At 37.4% G+C, this 13,956-nt stretch overlaps 2 protein-coding genes across 6 annotated transcripts in view; one reads left to right on the top strand and one right to left on the bottom strand.

Moving 5' to 3' along the window:
• LOC134813336 (ephrin type-A receptor 4-like) overlaps positions 1-6,716 on the bottom strand; it is a 29,823-nt gene extending 23,107 nt beyond the window's left edge. The window contains exons 1-6 of one of the 5 annotated variants that reach the window (XR_010160001.1): positions 6,450-6,710; positions 5,973-6,179; positions 5,687-5,727; positions 5,006-5,099; positions 4,737-4,886; positions 3,355-3,511 (exon numbers count right to left, since the gene is read on the bottom strand). Coding sequence is in view for 4 of the 5 variants with exons in the window: in XM_063821031.1 (XP_063677101.1) it covers positions 3,355-3,511; positions 4,737-4,886; positions 5,006-5,099; positions 5,687-5,727; positions 5,973-6,179; positions 6,450-6,452 (652 nt within the window). In the remaining variant the exon portion in view is untranslated. Of the gene's footprint in view, positions 1-3,354; positions 3,512-4,736; positions 4,887-5,005; positions 5,100-5,686; positions 5,728-5,972; positions 6,180-6,449 lie in introns of all 5 variants that reach the window. The other 4 variants (XM_063821031.1, XM_063821032.1, XM_063821034.1 and 1 more) reach the window with 4 other exon arrangements.
• The window catches only part of LOC134813337 (glutamine amidotransferase-like class 1 domain-containing protein 3, mitochondrial), a 74,257-nt gene that overhangs the window by 31,162 nt on the left and 29,139 nt on the right, over positions 1-13,956 (top strand). The gene's annotated exons all lie outside the window — the stretch shown is intronic.

Raw genomic sequence — 13,956 nt, 5'->3', positions numbered from 1 at the left:
TAGACAGGATAGACTTGTGGATCATTCATGTACGTCCCTAGATTTAGACAGGATAGTCTTGTGGATCATTCATGTACGTCCCTAGATTTAGACAGGATAGTCTTGTGGATCATTCATGTACGTCCCTAGATTTAGACAGGATAGACTTGTGGATCATTCATGTACGTCCCTAGATTTAGACAGGATAGACTTGTGGATCATTCATGTACGTCCCTAGATTTAGACAGGATAGACTTGTGGATCATTCATGTACGTCCCTAGATTTAGACAGGATAGACTTGTGGATCATTCATGTACGTCCCTAGATTTAGACAGGATAGTCTTGTGGATCATTCATGTACGTCCCTAGATTTAGACAGGATAGACTTGTGGATCATTCATGTACGTCCCTAGATTTAGACAGGATAGTCTTGTGGATCATTCATGTACGTCCCTAGATTTAGACAGGATAGTCTTGTGGATCATTCATGTACGTCCCTAGATTTAGACAGGATAGTCTTGTGGATCATTCATGTACGTCCCTAGATTTAGACAGGATAGACTTGTGGATCATTCATGTACGTCCCTAGATTTAGACAGGATAGTCTTGTGGATCATTCATGTACGTCCCTAGATTTAGACAGGATAGACTTGTGGATCATTCATGTACGTCCCTAGATTTAGACAGGATAGACTTGTGGATCATTCATGTACGTCCCTAGATTTAGACAGGATAGACTTGTGGATCATTCATGTACGTCCCTAGATTTAGACAGGATAGTCTTGTGGATCATTCATGTACGTCCCTAGATTTAGACAGGATAGACTTGTGGATCATTCATGTACGTCCCTAGATTTAGACAGGATAGTCTTGTGGATCATTCATGTACGTCCCTAGATTTAGACAGGATAGACTTGTGGATCATTCATGTACGTCCCTAGATTTAGACAGGATAGTCTTGTGGATCATTCATGTACGTCCCTAGATTTAGACAGGATAGTCTTGTGGATCATTCATGTACGTCCCTAGATTTAGACAGGATAGACTTGTGGATCATTCATGTACGTCCCTAGATTTAGACAGGATAGACTTGTGGATCATTCATGTACGTCCCTAGATTTAGACAGGATAGTCTTGTGGATCATTCATGTACGTCCCTAGATTTAGACAGGATAGACTTGTGGATCATTCATGTACGTCCCTAGATTTAGACAGGATAGACTTGTGGATCATTCATGTACGTCCCTAGATTTAGACAGGATAGACTTGTGGATCATTCATGTACGTCCCTAGATTTAGACAGGATAGACTTGTGGATCATTCATGTACGTCCCTAGATTTAGACAGGATAGACTTGTGGATCATTCATGTACGTCCCTAGATTTAGACAGGATAGACCTTGTGGATCATTCATGTACGTCCCTAGATTTAGACAGGATAGTCTTGTGGATCATTCATGTACGTCCCTAGATTTAGACAGGATAGACTTGTGGATCATTCATGTACGTCCCTAGATTTAGACAGGATAGACTTGTGGATCATTCATGTACGTCCCTAGATTTAGACAGGATAGTCTTGTGGATCATTCATGTACGTCCCTAGATTTAGACAGGATAGACTTGTGGATCATTCATGTACGTCCCTAGATTTAGACAGGATAGACTTGTGGATCATTCATGTACGTCCCTAGATTTAGACAGGATAGACTTGTGGATCATTCATGTACGTCCCTAGATTTAGACAGGATAGTCTTGTGGATCATTCATGTACGTCCCTAGATTTAGACAGGATAGTCTTGTGGATCATTCATGTACGTCCCTAGATTTAGACAGGATAGACTTGTGGATCATTCATGTACGTCCCTAGATTTAGACAGGATAGACTTGTGGATCATTCATGTACGTCCCTAGATTTAGACAGGATAGACTTGTGGATCATTCATGTACGTCCCTAGATTTAGACAGGATAGTCTTGTGGATCATTCATGTACGTCCCTAGATTTAGACAGGATAGACTTGTGGATCATTCATGTACGTCCCTAGATTTAGACAGGATAGTCTTGTGGATCATTCATGTACGTCCCTAGATTTAGACAGGATAGACTTGTGGATCATTCATGTACGTCCCTAGATTTAGACAGGATAGACTTGTGGATCATTCATGTACGTCCCTAGATTTAGACAGGATAGTCTTGTGGATCATTCATGTACGTCCCTAGATTTAGACAGGATAGTCTTGTGGATCATTCATGTACGTCCCTAGATTTAGACAGGATAGACTTGTGGATCATTCATGTACGTCCCTAGATTTAGACAGGATAGACTTGTGGATCATTCATGTACGCCCCTAGATTTAGACAGGATAGACTTGTGGATCATTCATGTACGTCCCTAGATTTAGACAGGATAGTCTTGTGGATCATTCATGTACGTCCCTAGATTTAGACAGGATAGTCTTGTGGATCATTCATGTACGCCCCTAGATTTAGACAGGATAGACTTGTGGATCATTCATGTACGTCCCTAGATTTAGACAGGATAGTCTTGTGGATCATTCATGTACGTCCCTAGATTTAGACAGGTTAGTCTTGTGGATCATTCATGTACGTCCCTAGATTTAGACAGGATAGACTTGTGGATCATTCATGTACGTCCCTAGATTTAGACAGGTTAGTCTTGTGGATCATTCATGTACGTCCCTAGATTTAGACAGGATAGACTTGTGGATCATTCATGTACGTCCCTAGATTTAGACAGGTTAGTCTTGTGGATCATTCATGTACGTCCCTAGATTTAGACAGGATAGACTTGTGGATCATTCATGTACGCCCCTAGATTTAGACAGGATAGACTTGTGGATCATTCATGTACGTCCCTAGATTTAGACAGGATAGTCTTGTGGATCATTCATGTACGTCCCTAGATTTAGACAGGTTAGTCTTGTGGATCATTCATGTACGTCCCTAGATTTAGACAGGATAGACTTGTGGATCATTCATGTACGTCCCTAGATTTAGACAGGTTAGTCTTGTGGATCATTCATGTACGTCCCTAGATTTAGACAGGATAGACTTGTGGATCATTCATGTACGTCCCTAGATTTAGACAGGATAGACTTGGTGCACTTTTTAAGACTAGCTATAATTTGGTAACATCCAATGCACACTGGGTACACTGTGCAATGCTAGCTGCTTTGAATATTGTAACAAAAGCATGGTCACCAGTTTATTCGATAGGGCAAGCAATGATTCCATAACTAATCCATTTATTATAATATTAGATAAAACCTTCCCCGGCGAGTAAATGGTATCAGTCCGGGTAATACTTACACTTTATGCTTCCCGCAAGAAAACAAGGAAACCTAGTGGAACTTACCGTCGTCCCCAAAGTCCAGGAATTCGTCGTCACTAAAGTCCAAGTCGAGAGGTAGAGAAGTGTTGGGGGGAGTGTCCTGGCCCACTCTGTCAGTGTTGAGCGAGGTGTCTTGTTGTGGTGAGTCGGGCAATGCTTCTACGGGATCCTGATACTCAATCTGTTTAAAAGAGGGTTACAAGGTTCAGCATGCGTTTAAGAAGAGTACATATCAGTGCCACAGCAAGAGAAAGGACAATGATATGCTAGACAAGTACAGTAAGTACAGCAGATTCAGTATTTTCTAAAGAGGCAATGTAGAGAAATTTAAGAATTAGAACATAATCGAGTGTAGTCAGGTAGAATAATCGAGAACCCATAATTGTTAACGACAGCACACTGAAGTAAAACCCTTAAAAAACCATTGTGATTATGATTGTAAAACTAATGCAATAGATATGGCATCTTCATACGATTAACACTCGTTCAAACATTAAATCATCTCGCTAATTAGGAGCCCACTTTCTCGCTAATTAGGAGCCCACTTTCTCGCTAATTAGGAGCCCACTTTCTCGCTAATTAGGAGCCCACTTTCTCACGAATCAGGAGCCCACTTTCAATTTCATGGAAAAAATGCCCAAAAATTTGAAAAATGTAAAATTGCCATTTTCGCTGTGAATCGAGGAAAAAATTTTCAAAACTAAATCATCAAATTAAACACAAGTAGAAAGGTCTTGAAGGAATTAATTTATCGATCATGATCAGAATTTAAGTTATTACTCTACCTTAATACTTATAACTAATGGAAATCTTTCGGTAATTTTCGAGGGTAAAATCTTATTTATGGTTTTATTTTTTTACTAAATTTATTTTTAATATTTTTAACTGCGTGTCATTTATAGGATGAAAACCTATGATTTACGTTTTTGGAGGGTGCACTACACTTTTTTTACTGTTTAGACTTTTGTTTGTCCCCTTTTCAGATACAATCGAATTTCTAATTAATGGTTACATAGAATAATGTATAGTTAATAGTTAATAGTATATATACTATGTTTACAGTTCTAGTTCACTACAATGTAGATTTACTGAAGGGGTACCATAGTAAGATTCTTGATCTTTTAGCAGGTACCCCTCCTCATTTAACCCTCAAACAAGTTTCCTATCATTCGACTGAGTCGACCGAGGAGATCGCATAGACATTAGTTACTCCCTAGACTAACAGTATTTAAGTATAAATTATATTGAGTAAATATTGTCTGACACTTGAAGGTGAACAAAGAAAGAATAATAGAAAAAAATAACACAGAAATAATTATGCCATTTCCTATAAAGCTACATGCCTGCAATCACAAAGAAAATGACAATCGATAAAGAATAAAAGATCCAAGCCATGCAGTGGTAACCTCTGTAAGGGGAATGTCACAGCTCTTCCTACGTTGAGATAAGGTATAGAGGGGGAGAGAAGGGGTGAATGTCCCAGGAAGGCTCTGTCGCGCGGACACTGCATGTTTTTGTGGGGCGTCTGTTTCATGGAGACTTGTTCGTGCAGGATGCTGTGTGACAGAGTGCTAACAACAAACCCCCGATAATTCACAGTAAAATATAGATATCAGCAAGTTGGAATACTGTCACACTCAGATACACTAACAACACCCTGCTTAGTAGTACTTACAGTCTCTGGTTTAACTTGGGGAGGGTTTACTCGACCTCCAGGTGATGAACTCCGTAAAGGTGACTGACTTCTAGCTGATGAATTGCTCGTCGTCCTGAGGTTTCATCAGATTATCAAAACTTTATTTTAAACTACTGTATATATAAGTTACATATTATATAATTCAAAGTTATTTAAAAAGAATTTGTACTTCATTATAACATAAATCATATTGATGTCGATAATTCATAATACTTGTAGATAGAGGGATTAAAATAAATGCTTTCGACAAAAACGTCCATGATCTCTATAGTGAAAGGGAGTAATTTTTTGGGTTTGATTATTATTTAGTTTTAATTAATTCATAAAAAATCGGGCACCTCAGCTCAATTGATTTGCCTGTCACGAATTTGTGATTTTTGCTTCAACACACACAACAACCTATTGTCTACGACACAAACCACACTCAAATTTAACAGAAATGGGAGAAATTTCATGAGCTGGATTTACCAATGGTTGACATGATAGTTGTTTGGCTCCGAATGTACTCGTGCCATCAGAGTTTGAACTTCTCTAAAATTAGGATCTCAAAAATGTTTAATTGAACAAATTTTAAACTCTATGAAAATTGAGTCTTGACTAACTTTTAATCATCAAAGCCAAGATATGTGGGTAATTACTAATCTAATAAATATTAATTACCTGACTCTGGGTGAGGAGGGGGATGATCTTCCATCTGAACCCTGGGAAGTTTCCTGTAGTTCCTTCATTTCATAAACTTTGTATAAATCACACAAAGAATATTTTAACATAACGACTTGACAACTGCTAGGGAGACCAATTAACTAGGTTTTTGTCATTTTCTTGCCCGTAGTTCACTAGCAGCTGGCTATAACAAGGTGGAAAAAACTATACGAACTTCACTGTCTATTAAAAAATGAGAAGATTGAGTTTAAAAAGTTCAACAAATGTCAATGTAACGACTTACCATGGAGAGTCTGGGGTTATGGGTGAAGGAATGGGGTAATGGTTGGTATGCATGCTCACTGTTCTCAGGTACTATTGTTGTTACTGATTGAGCATGAAGTAAAGATGCACTGATGTTTTGTTGTGTTGCCGTGTTCACTTGCTGAGACTGAATAACCGATGCTGCACTTTTGGGCTTTATCGCCTCCATCCATTGTATCAACTCTTGCTGAAAATATAATTTTAAATTGGTAAAAAACATGGTAGTTATCAAGCGACAAATCATCTAAGCTGAACAGCTTTAATTCAAGATCTTTGTTACGTTAGACCTTACTACTTATTATATTATTGTCATAAATAGTGTCAGAGATATCAGTATTTGAAATAATAACCTGAAAGACTAGCCTAGAGTAGAGCAAATAAGAATTATTTTACGATACACGGTACATCTTACAAGGCAAATTCGTAATTAGCATAGGAAAATTGAAATATGATTTACCATAGATGCTGCTTGGAGATCCCATGCTTCTGATTTCAATGCTACTTTAAATGTGAATGTTTTTAAATCTACCAGCTCAACATTTTGAATGGTTCCTCGACTGCAGCCCCCTTAGGTGAGGTGCTGAATTCGTTTTCATAATATTGGAAATAAATTTTCGTCAACTTGAAGTATCTTTTCCTCCAGCCTTTTCTCCAACCACCATCTTTTAACAGGTGTCCCTCAAATGTGGTCATAACATTGAGCTAAAGCGAAGGGGCTGAAGTTTAAAACGTTTAAGTACACAATATTGAAGGGATAGCCTTGAGAATGATTTCCTTGTTCTGCAGTTGAACAAAAAATTTCAGTTAAACAAAAATTTCAATTTTATGCCATTTATTACAGAATAAACAAGTTTACAATAAATCAATTTGATATTTGATAAAATCCTAATTCAATGTGTAGTATGGCTGTCACTCTTTGAATAGATTAGATATAGGTTGACGGGGCAAAGGAGTGTGCGTGCTGTTCGCTATTGCTCACACCAAACGGCAACCTAGTAAAAGTTTTGTATGGACACCGGTCTCCATCACTATACAAAATTAGGATTGTGGAATTTATTTTAAAACCTACAAGGAGTGGAGGGAGCGGTGTGGTGCATTAATAGAGTGACAGCCTACTGATTTAGAGTTGTTTTTAAGTGAGCATTATGGGTATATTTTTGGATCTAAAGGCTACCATATGGCAAATTTAAAATTGGTTCTTTTAATCATTTGTTTATTAAATATCAGTTTAAAAATATATAAATCTGGAATCTGATCACACTGTGAACCAGTCCTATAAAAAACCACAAAAAACCCTAGTAAAAGTTTTGTATGGACACCGGTCTCCATCACTATACAAAATTAGGATTGTGGAATTATTTTATAACCTACAAGGAGTGGAGGGAGCGGTGTGGTGCATTAATAGAGTGACAGCCTACTGATTTAGAGTTGTTTTTAAGTGAGCATTATGGGTATATTTTTGGATCTAAAGGCTACCATATGGCAAATTTAAAATTGGTTCTTTTAATCATTTGTTTATTAAATATCAGTTTAAAAATATATAAATCTGGAATCTGATCACACTGTGAACCAGTCCTATAAAAAACCACAAAAAACCCTCCTAAATTAATTATTAAAAACGTCTCAATAATGGATTTATAGTCATACAATTTAGAAATTTACCAAATTCTTACTATATACCTAAAAGAAAAATACCTACCTTAATTAATTTCTACCTGTAATACACTAAATATTAGGTAAATATATAGGTTGTGGAGTCAGCACACGTTTACCAAAATCAAAAATTTTTCAATAGGAGGAACCTGTGGCCCGAGAACACTAGATTAAATTTGTTTGTTGAAGGGGTTGTTTTCAAATGACAGCTGCATTATGTCATAATCGCTTGCGGTCCATGCTGAATCATTATAAGCATTTTTATCAAGACACTTATTTTACTTCGGAGTATTCCAACAGCCACATTGTTACACAAGTGCAACCAGCCAATTACAGGAAGCTGAAGGATTTGTTTTTAGCCAGTGACGGTTAAGGTAGTGTGTACCATACTTTCTTCACCCGAGACTTTGCTGCAATGTGCAGCTCCTCATTTGACCCTCACACCCGATTTCTCGAGTATTCAGCTGAGTGAAACAAATTTTTTTAGTGAAACAAATTTTAAAATTTTATCCTTTATTTTACAATCATAATATAATAATATTTATAAGCCTCCGTTTTGAAAGTTTTAAATTTTAATATATTCACATTTCTATTTAAAATTCAATTTAATGTATAAGTCAATAACTGGCCGCCAAAGCCGCGCATTCTTAAAAACATGATTAAATTGTTTATGATTATACGACAAATAGAAATAAATTTAAAATTATCCGTGGTTTTTTTAAAAATAAATTATAATCTTACCTAAATCCAAAGCCAGCTTTGTAAAATTTACTTTTAGATCAAAATATATCGTCAATTCTAAATATTTACAATGCAACATTTCATTAATTTACATACAAGCGTACTCCAGCCCCTGTACGCATCCGTTCTTATGCGGCGCGGCTCAAGCCGTGCACGCACGTATTATTTTATACTTTTTGCTTTCTAATAAATATCGTGTCAATGTGTACGTCTAAATGTTCATGCTTTGTGTAAACCGAATCCAATTGAGATTAGTGACAAGGATAAGGACCCAAGTGCCTGTACGGCTTTTTCGGACCCCTGTGGACCACTACTCTTGAAGTCGCTCTACAACTATTGAACATTTATAACTTTTATATAATATATAACGACATTTGACAATTATTATCATTAATCTATAATCTAGCTGTCTTGCTGAGGGGGAGGAGTAAACGCTTCACAAACTAAAGTGCTTACAACATACAAAATTTAAAACCATCAACACGGTTATAGTTCATATCAAGGGCCAATTTGGTATACCTCTATTTCGTTGTAATATCTAGTATATCTTCACATCTTAATACTATAATGAAATACAATAGGATACATGTTTCGAGAAAGAAAGGTTGGTCCGATTATTAACAAAAGTAAACAAAAGTCCATCAGGGACTCCACGGAGTCGAAAAAGGTACACGGCTGCTGTCTGGTGCTGCTAGGCATTAATTGATCAAGATGTTTTATTGTATTGGTTTTTGATGATTCTATTGTTCGTGACTAATCAAGTTCTAAGTGGGGGTATAAAGTGCTGCTTAAGATACTTCGTCATCTCATGTCCAGTATAATGAATAAGATAGTAAACAATATAGTTTCAGTAGTTGACCCATACAGTTAATATATGTCCGTCATAACTCACAATTGTTTAGTCATCTGTCAATTGTCAAAGTCGTTGTGTGTTTAGTCGCTGAGTTAGCAGTAAGATAAGTTGTTACGCGCGCGCGCGTTTAATCCCGTCGACGTGAAATGTGACAATGAAAACGCTACAGAATTATTGTTTTCGCGCGTTACGTAGAATTTACTAGTGTGTAATACTGGTTAACACTGGGTGTACACTGAGTGTAAGTCGCTAAGTTTCATATACGAGCCGAATATTTCTAATTTTGAGTGTATCGTGAGCATGTTTTACAGTGCAATTGTTCGGTACTAGTGTGTTTGTGTGTATATATATAAATATATCATCTGTGGAGTATGGTGTGTGGACTGTGGTAAATAATGTGTTTAGTTGGAGTGCAGTGGTTGCATGTATGAGGAAAGATAAGTGGTTATTTTAGTAACTCACATTAATCAAAACTTGAGCTTATTCGTGGCAAAATTAAGCTCACACCAATCAAGTGTATCATGCTTGAATTGCAATTCTTGTAAAGCAATTTTCAATGTATTCTTAAACCCGTTTGTCGGAGTATTAAAACTTATCTTACTTGATGTTTGTCGACAGCTGTTCCACATGTAGGATGATTGGTAGATGAATTGTGAGGATGGTTGTGATGTGATGAAATAATCCTCTCGTCGTGGTGACCTGTTAAATGATGAGTACAGTGATAATGGTTCCTCTAACTTATTAATTTTGAATAGTTCTAAGAGACAAGTGTACTTATACAGGTTGTGAACAGTTAACAATTTCTGATTCTTAAACAAGGGCTTAGAGTGTTCTTTTTTGTAAAAGTCCACACCTAGTCTTTGCTCACCAAATGGTCGTGTCCGGGCACAAGTTCTAAATTTTTCTAAGTAAGCTTCTTTATCCCCAAATAGAATTCTTATACACTTTTTCTGTGTTTTAAAGAGAGGTTCGAGTCGGTTGTTGCTAATACCACCCCATACAGATATTCCAAATCCCAAATGTGATTCGAATAAAGTATGGTATAAATCCTTATAATACTGTTTAGGGACAATGTGTCGTATTCTGCATAACTTACCTACTTCACATTTAAGTTTTGAGTTAAGTGACCGTGTGTGAGTTTTCCAATTAAGTTGATCATCGATAATGACACCTAGAAATTTAGCTTCTTGGACTTTTTTAATGACAACATTGTTCAAAGTTAATATGTTCTCGTCATTTTCTACTTCCTCTTTGGCACGTGACGGTCTAAAGTGGATAAAACAGCATTTCTTAATGTTAATATGTAATAAGTTTAGTTTCATATACTTATAAACAGATGCTAAAACTTCATTTCCCTTTTCGTACAGTCTTCTGACACATGTTTCTTCAATAAATATGTTAGTGTCATCGGCAAATAGTATAAACGTTCCTATAATTGATGAGTTTCGGATGTCATTTATGTGATAGACCGGGGGGGGGGGGGGGGGGGGCTGCATAGACCACTCAGTATCCTTAGCTGAACGTCAAAAACGCTCACCCCACGACCAGGCAGACAGTGGGATTTGAACCCGCAACCTCACGATTGCAAAGCTGGCGTTCTAACCAACTGCGCTACCTGGCCGTTAGGAGTGTTGCAGCTTTAGGAGTGTCTTTTTTAGGCGACTTTTAGCAAGGCTTATCTTGTAGGAGTAGTCAAAAAGCTTAAGTTTAGGTGCTATTGTGCTCCAAATTTTGGTGGATCTTGATATAAAGTCATTAGATGGGATTTGTGAAATGAGAGTGGTTTCAGGAAAACAAATTTTTAGGAAAACAAATTTAAATTTTGGTATTTATTAATAACAATCAAAACATATCATATCATAAAAATAAAGCCGTGCGTTGGTTGACTGCCTCAGTAAGGTGAATAATTTAAGCTTGAAGGTGCCCTGCGCATTTACAGAACCTTATGCGGCGATCACATATTCATGAGGACCTGTGAGCGCCAAATTTAATTTAAAGTTTCTAGAAATCATACATCACTACGAGTTACTCATGCTTTTGGATTATAAGAGTGCGGATTGTCAGGTATTTCATTCATTCATACTTAATCGGTTTAAAGCTGTATATTTAGAACTCACTATTGTTTAAACTACGAAAGCAGAACGTAGATAATGGACAATATACCGACGACAATACCAAGGACCCGAGTGCCGCATTGACTTTTCCGGATCCGTTTTTACCGAAGGCTTATCCACCAGTTACTCATGCTGCATGTATAGTCTGATAATATTTTGTCTTATCTCTAGCAAGCATTCTGTAAATTGAAGTGTCGTATTTATTATTATTTCTAGAGAAGAATACTGTTGCAGTGATGTTGGGCACATTAGTTTTAGTATTTTAAAAACTTCCATAAATGTGTGATATGTATACAAATTTTTGAAAGCTATGATGTTTTGTTGCTTGAAAAGTGGTTTACTGCAATGACACTCTTTTAGTGCAGTGAACAAGAGGGATTTGTGAATGAGCCGGATCTGTGTATTTCGATTCCTAGATAACAGTATAACTCGACTTCTTCTAACAAGTAGTGAAACAAATTTTAGTGAAACAAATTTAAAATTTTATCCTTTATTTTACAATCATAATATAATAATATTTATAAGCCTCCGTTTTGAAAGTTTTAAATTTTAATATATTCACATTTCTATTTAAAATTCAATTTAATGTATAAGTCAATAACTGGCCGCCAAAGCCGCGAATTCTTGAAAACAGGATTAAATTGTTTATGATTATAGAAATAAATTTAAACTATCCGTGGTTTTTTTAATAAATTATAATCTTACCTAAATCCAAAGCCAGCTTTGTAAAAATTACTATTAGATCATAATATATCGTCAATTCTCAATATTTACAATGCAACATTTCATTAATCTACATACAAGCGTACTCCAGCCCCTGCACACATCCGTTCTTATGCGGCGCGACTCAAGCCGCGCACGCACGTATTATTTTATACTTGTGATTACCAATTTTGAGGGGAACTGGCTGATAATTATCAAAACGGGCATTAAATTTCATGAGTTTAGTTTTATCTACATTAATTTTGACGCCCCATTCCAAGCACAAATTGTTCAAAGCATCGAGTTGCTTTTGGAGGGTTTTGGGGTCCAGTGCCAAGAGTATCAGATCATCTGCCCATAGTAAGTGACTGATAAGTTGGTTCATTACTTTCGAACAGTTATCATATTCTAGTCGATTGGAAAGATCTCTGATGTATATCTTAAAAAGATCAGGGGAAAGTGGATGACCCTAGGTTCAGTTCCTTTATTGATATCAAATTTGTCGCTGACAAATCCAAATAGTTTTATCTGGCCAGTGGAATTTTTATACATATGTTTAAGAACATTAAATGTTTTGCCAGTGATACCTAGTTTAGCTAATTTTAAGAAAAGAGCTTCACGGCAAACAGAGTCGAATGCTTTCCGGAAGTCCACAAAAACAGCATAGACAAGAACCTTGAGCTTTTTGTATTTAGACGTAATGGTGTTGAGTGTGAGTATGTGGTCGTATTTTTGAGCTCCTTTAGCGAAGCCAAGTTGATTTATGGGGTCCGGGTTGTACATTGTATTCATTTTTGAACTTGATTATCCTGTTTAACATGATGGTCGAGAATAGTTTCCCGATTATACTCACAGCAACTGCTCTGTAATTGCCAGAATTATCTTTGTCGCCTTTTTTGTGTATGGGTGTAATAATGCTGTTGTTCCACGGTTAATTGACGATGTCAATTCATGGCAGCTCGGCGCGGCACAGTAGCGCATCTCGCCGATCTAACCATGTCTGATGTCGCTGTGAGAAGCCTCATTGAGTGCGCGGCGCGGCACAGTAACGCATCGCGCTACAACGCCACACGTGCTCTCTGACTAGATCGGCGAGATGCGCTACTGTGCCGCGCCGAGCTGCCATGAATTGACATCGTCAATTAAAGGATCTCCATCAATCATAAATTCCTCTCACTTTCAGATTCCCAGGCTGCATTTAAAGCGCTTAACAGCACCAGTTTTAACTCCAGGTTCGTTTTGAACATCTCATGAGACTTGGAGGACTTCGCCGCTTCGACATGCCTTGACCATTGTTAATGGTCTGGCCCGGCGCGCGCTACTTCGAAGAAAACGGCGCGCGCTACTTCGAAGAAATTTAGACGAGTAACATCCGTCAACGACGCGCCGCGCAAACTAGCATTCTTGCTTCGCATCGAAGACAAGATCATTGCTCTGCGAAGCAGAGCAACGATCTGGAAGGGTTGACATCGTCAATCATTATCAACATGAGACCAACTCAACTCACTTGGTATTCTCGTCGAGTAGAACTTCGTTCGATCCAGTAAACTTAAAGAACTATCGGACGAATTCGCAAGGGACGATCAATCCAACAACATCCCCATAGGACCAGAACCCTTCCTCCCAAATAGGCCACACTCAGTGACTAAGGAACATTCCACTTGAGATGTTCCTCCACAAATATAAATACAGGAACTTTAATTTTTCTGGAACTCACATCAGATGGCTAACATGGTCGCTTTCAGGATAGGTCACAGCCCACTACACACTAGTTTATTTTCAGAACGTGGCAAACAACGTCAAATTCGAGACGCAAGATTGTGAACACTTTTCAGGAGAAGCAGAAATATCCCAGCACCTCCTCTGCAAGTGCATCCAGATCATGACGTTTAGAATGAGGA

This window comes from Bolinopsis microptera, chromosome 3 (genome assembly GCF_026151205.1).
Source record: "Bolinopsis microptera isolate Bmic1 chromosome 3, MBARI_Bmic_1.0, whole genome shotgun sequence".
In the NCBI taxonomy this organism is placed as follows: domain Eukaryota; kingdom Metazoa; phylum Ctenophora; class Tentaculata; order Lobata; family Bolinopsidae; genus Bolinopsis; species Bolinopsis microptera.
Note: the sequence above shows the minus strand (reverse complement) of the source record. Positions and strands in the feature narration are given on the sequence as shown.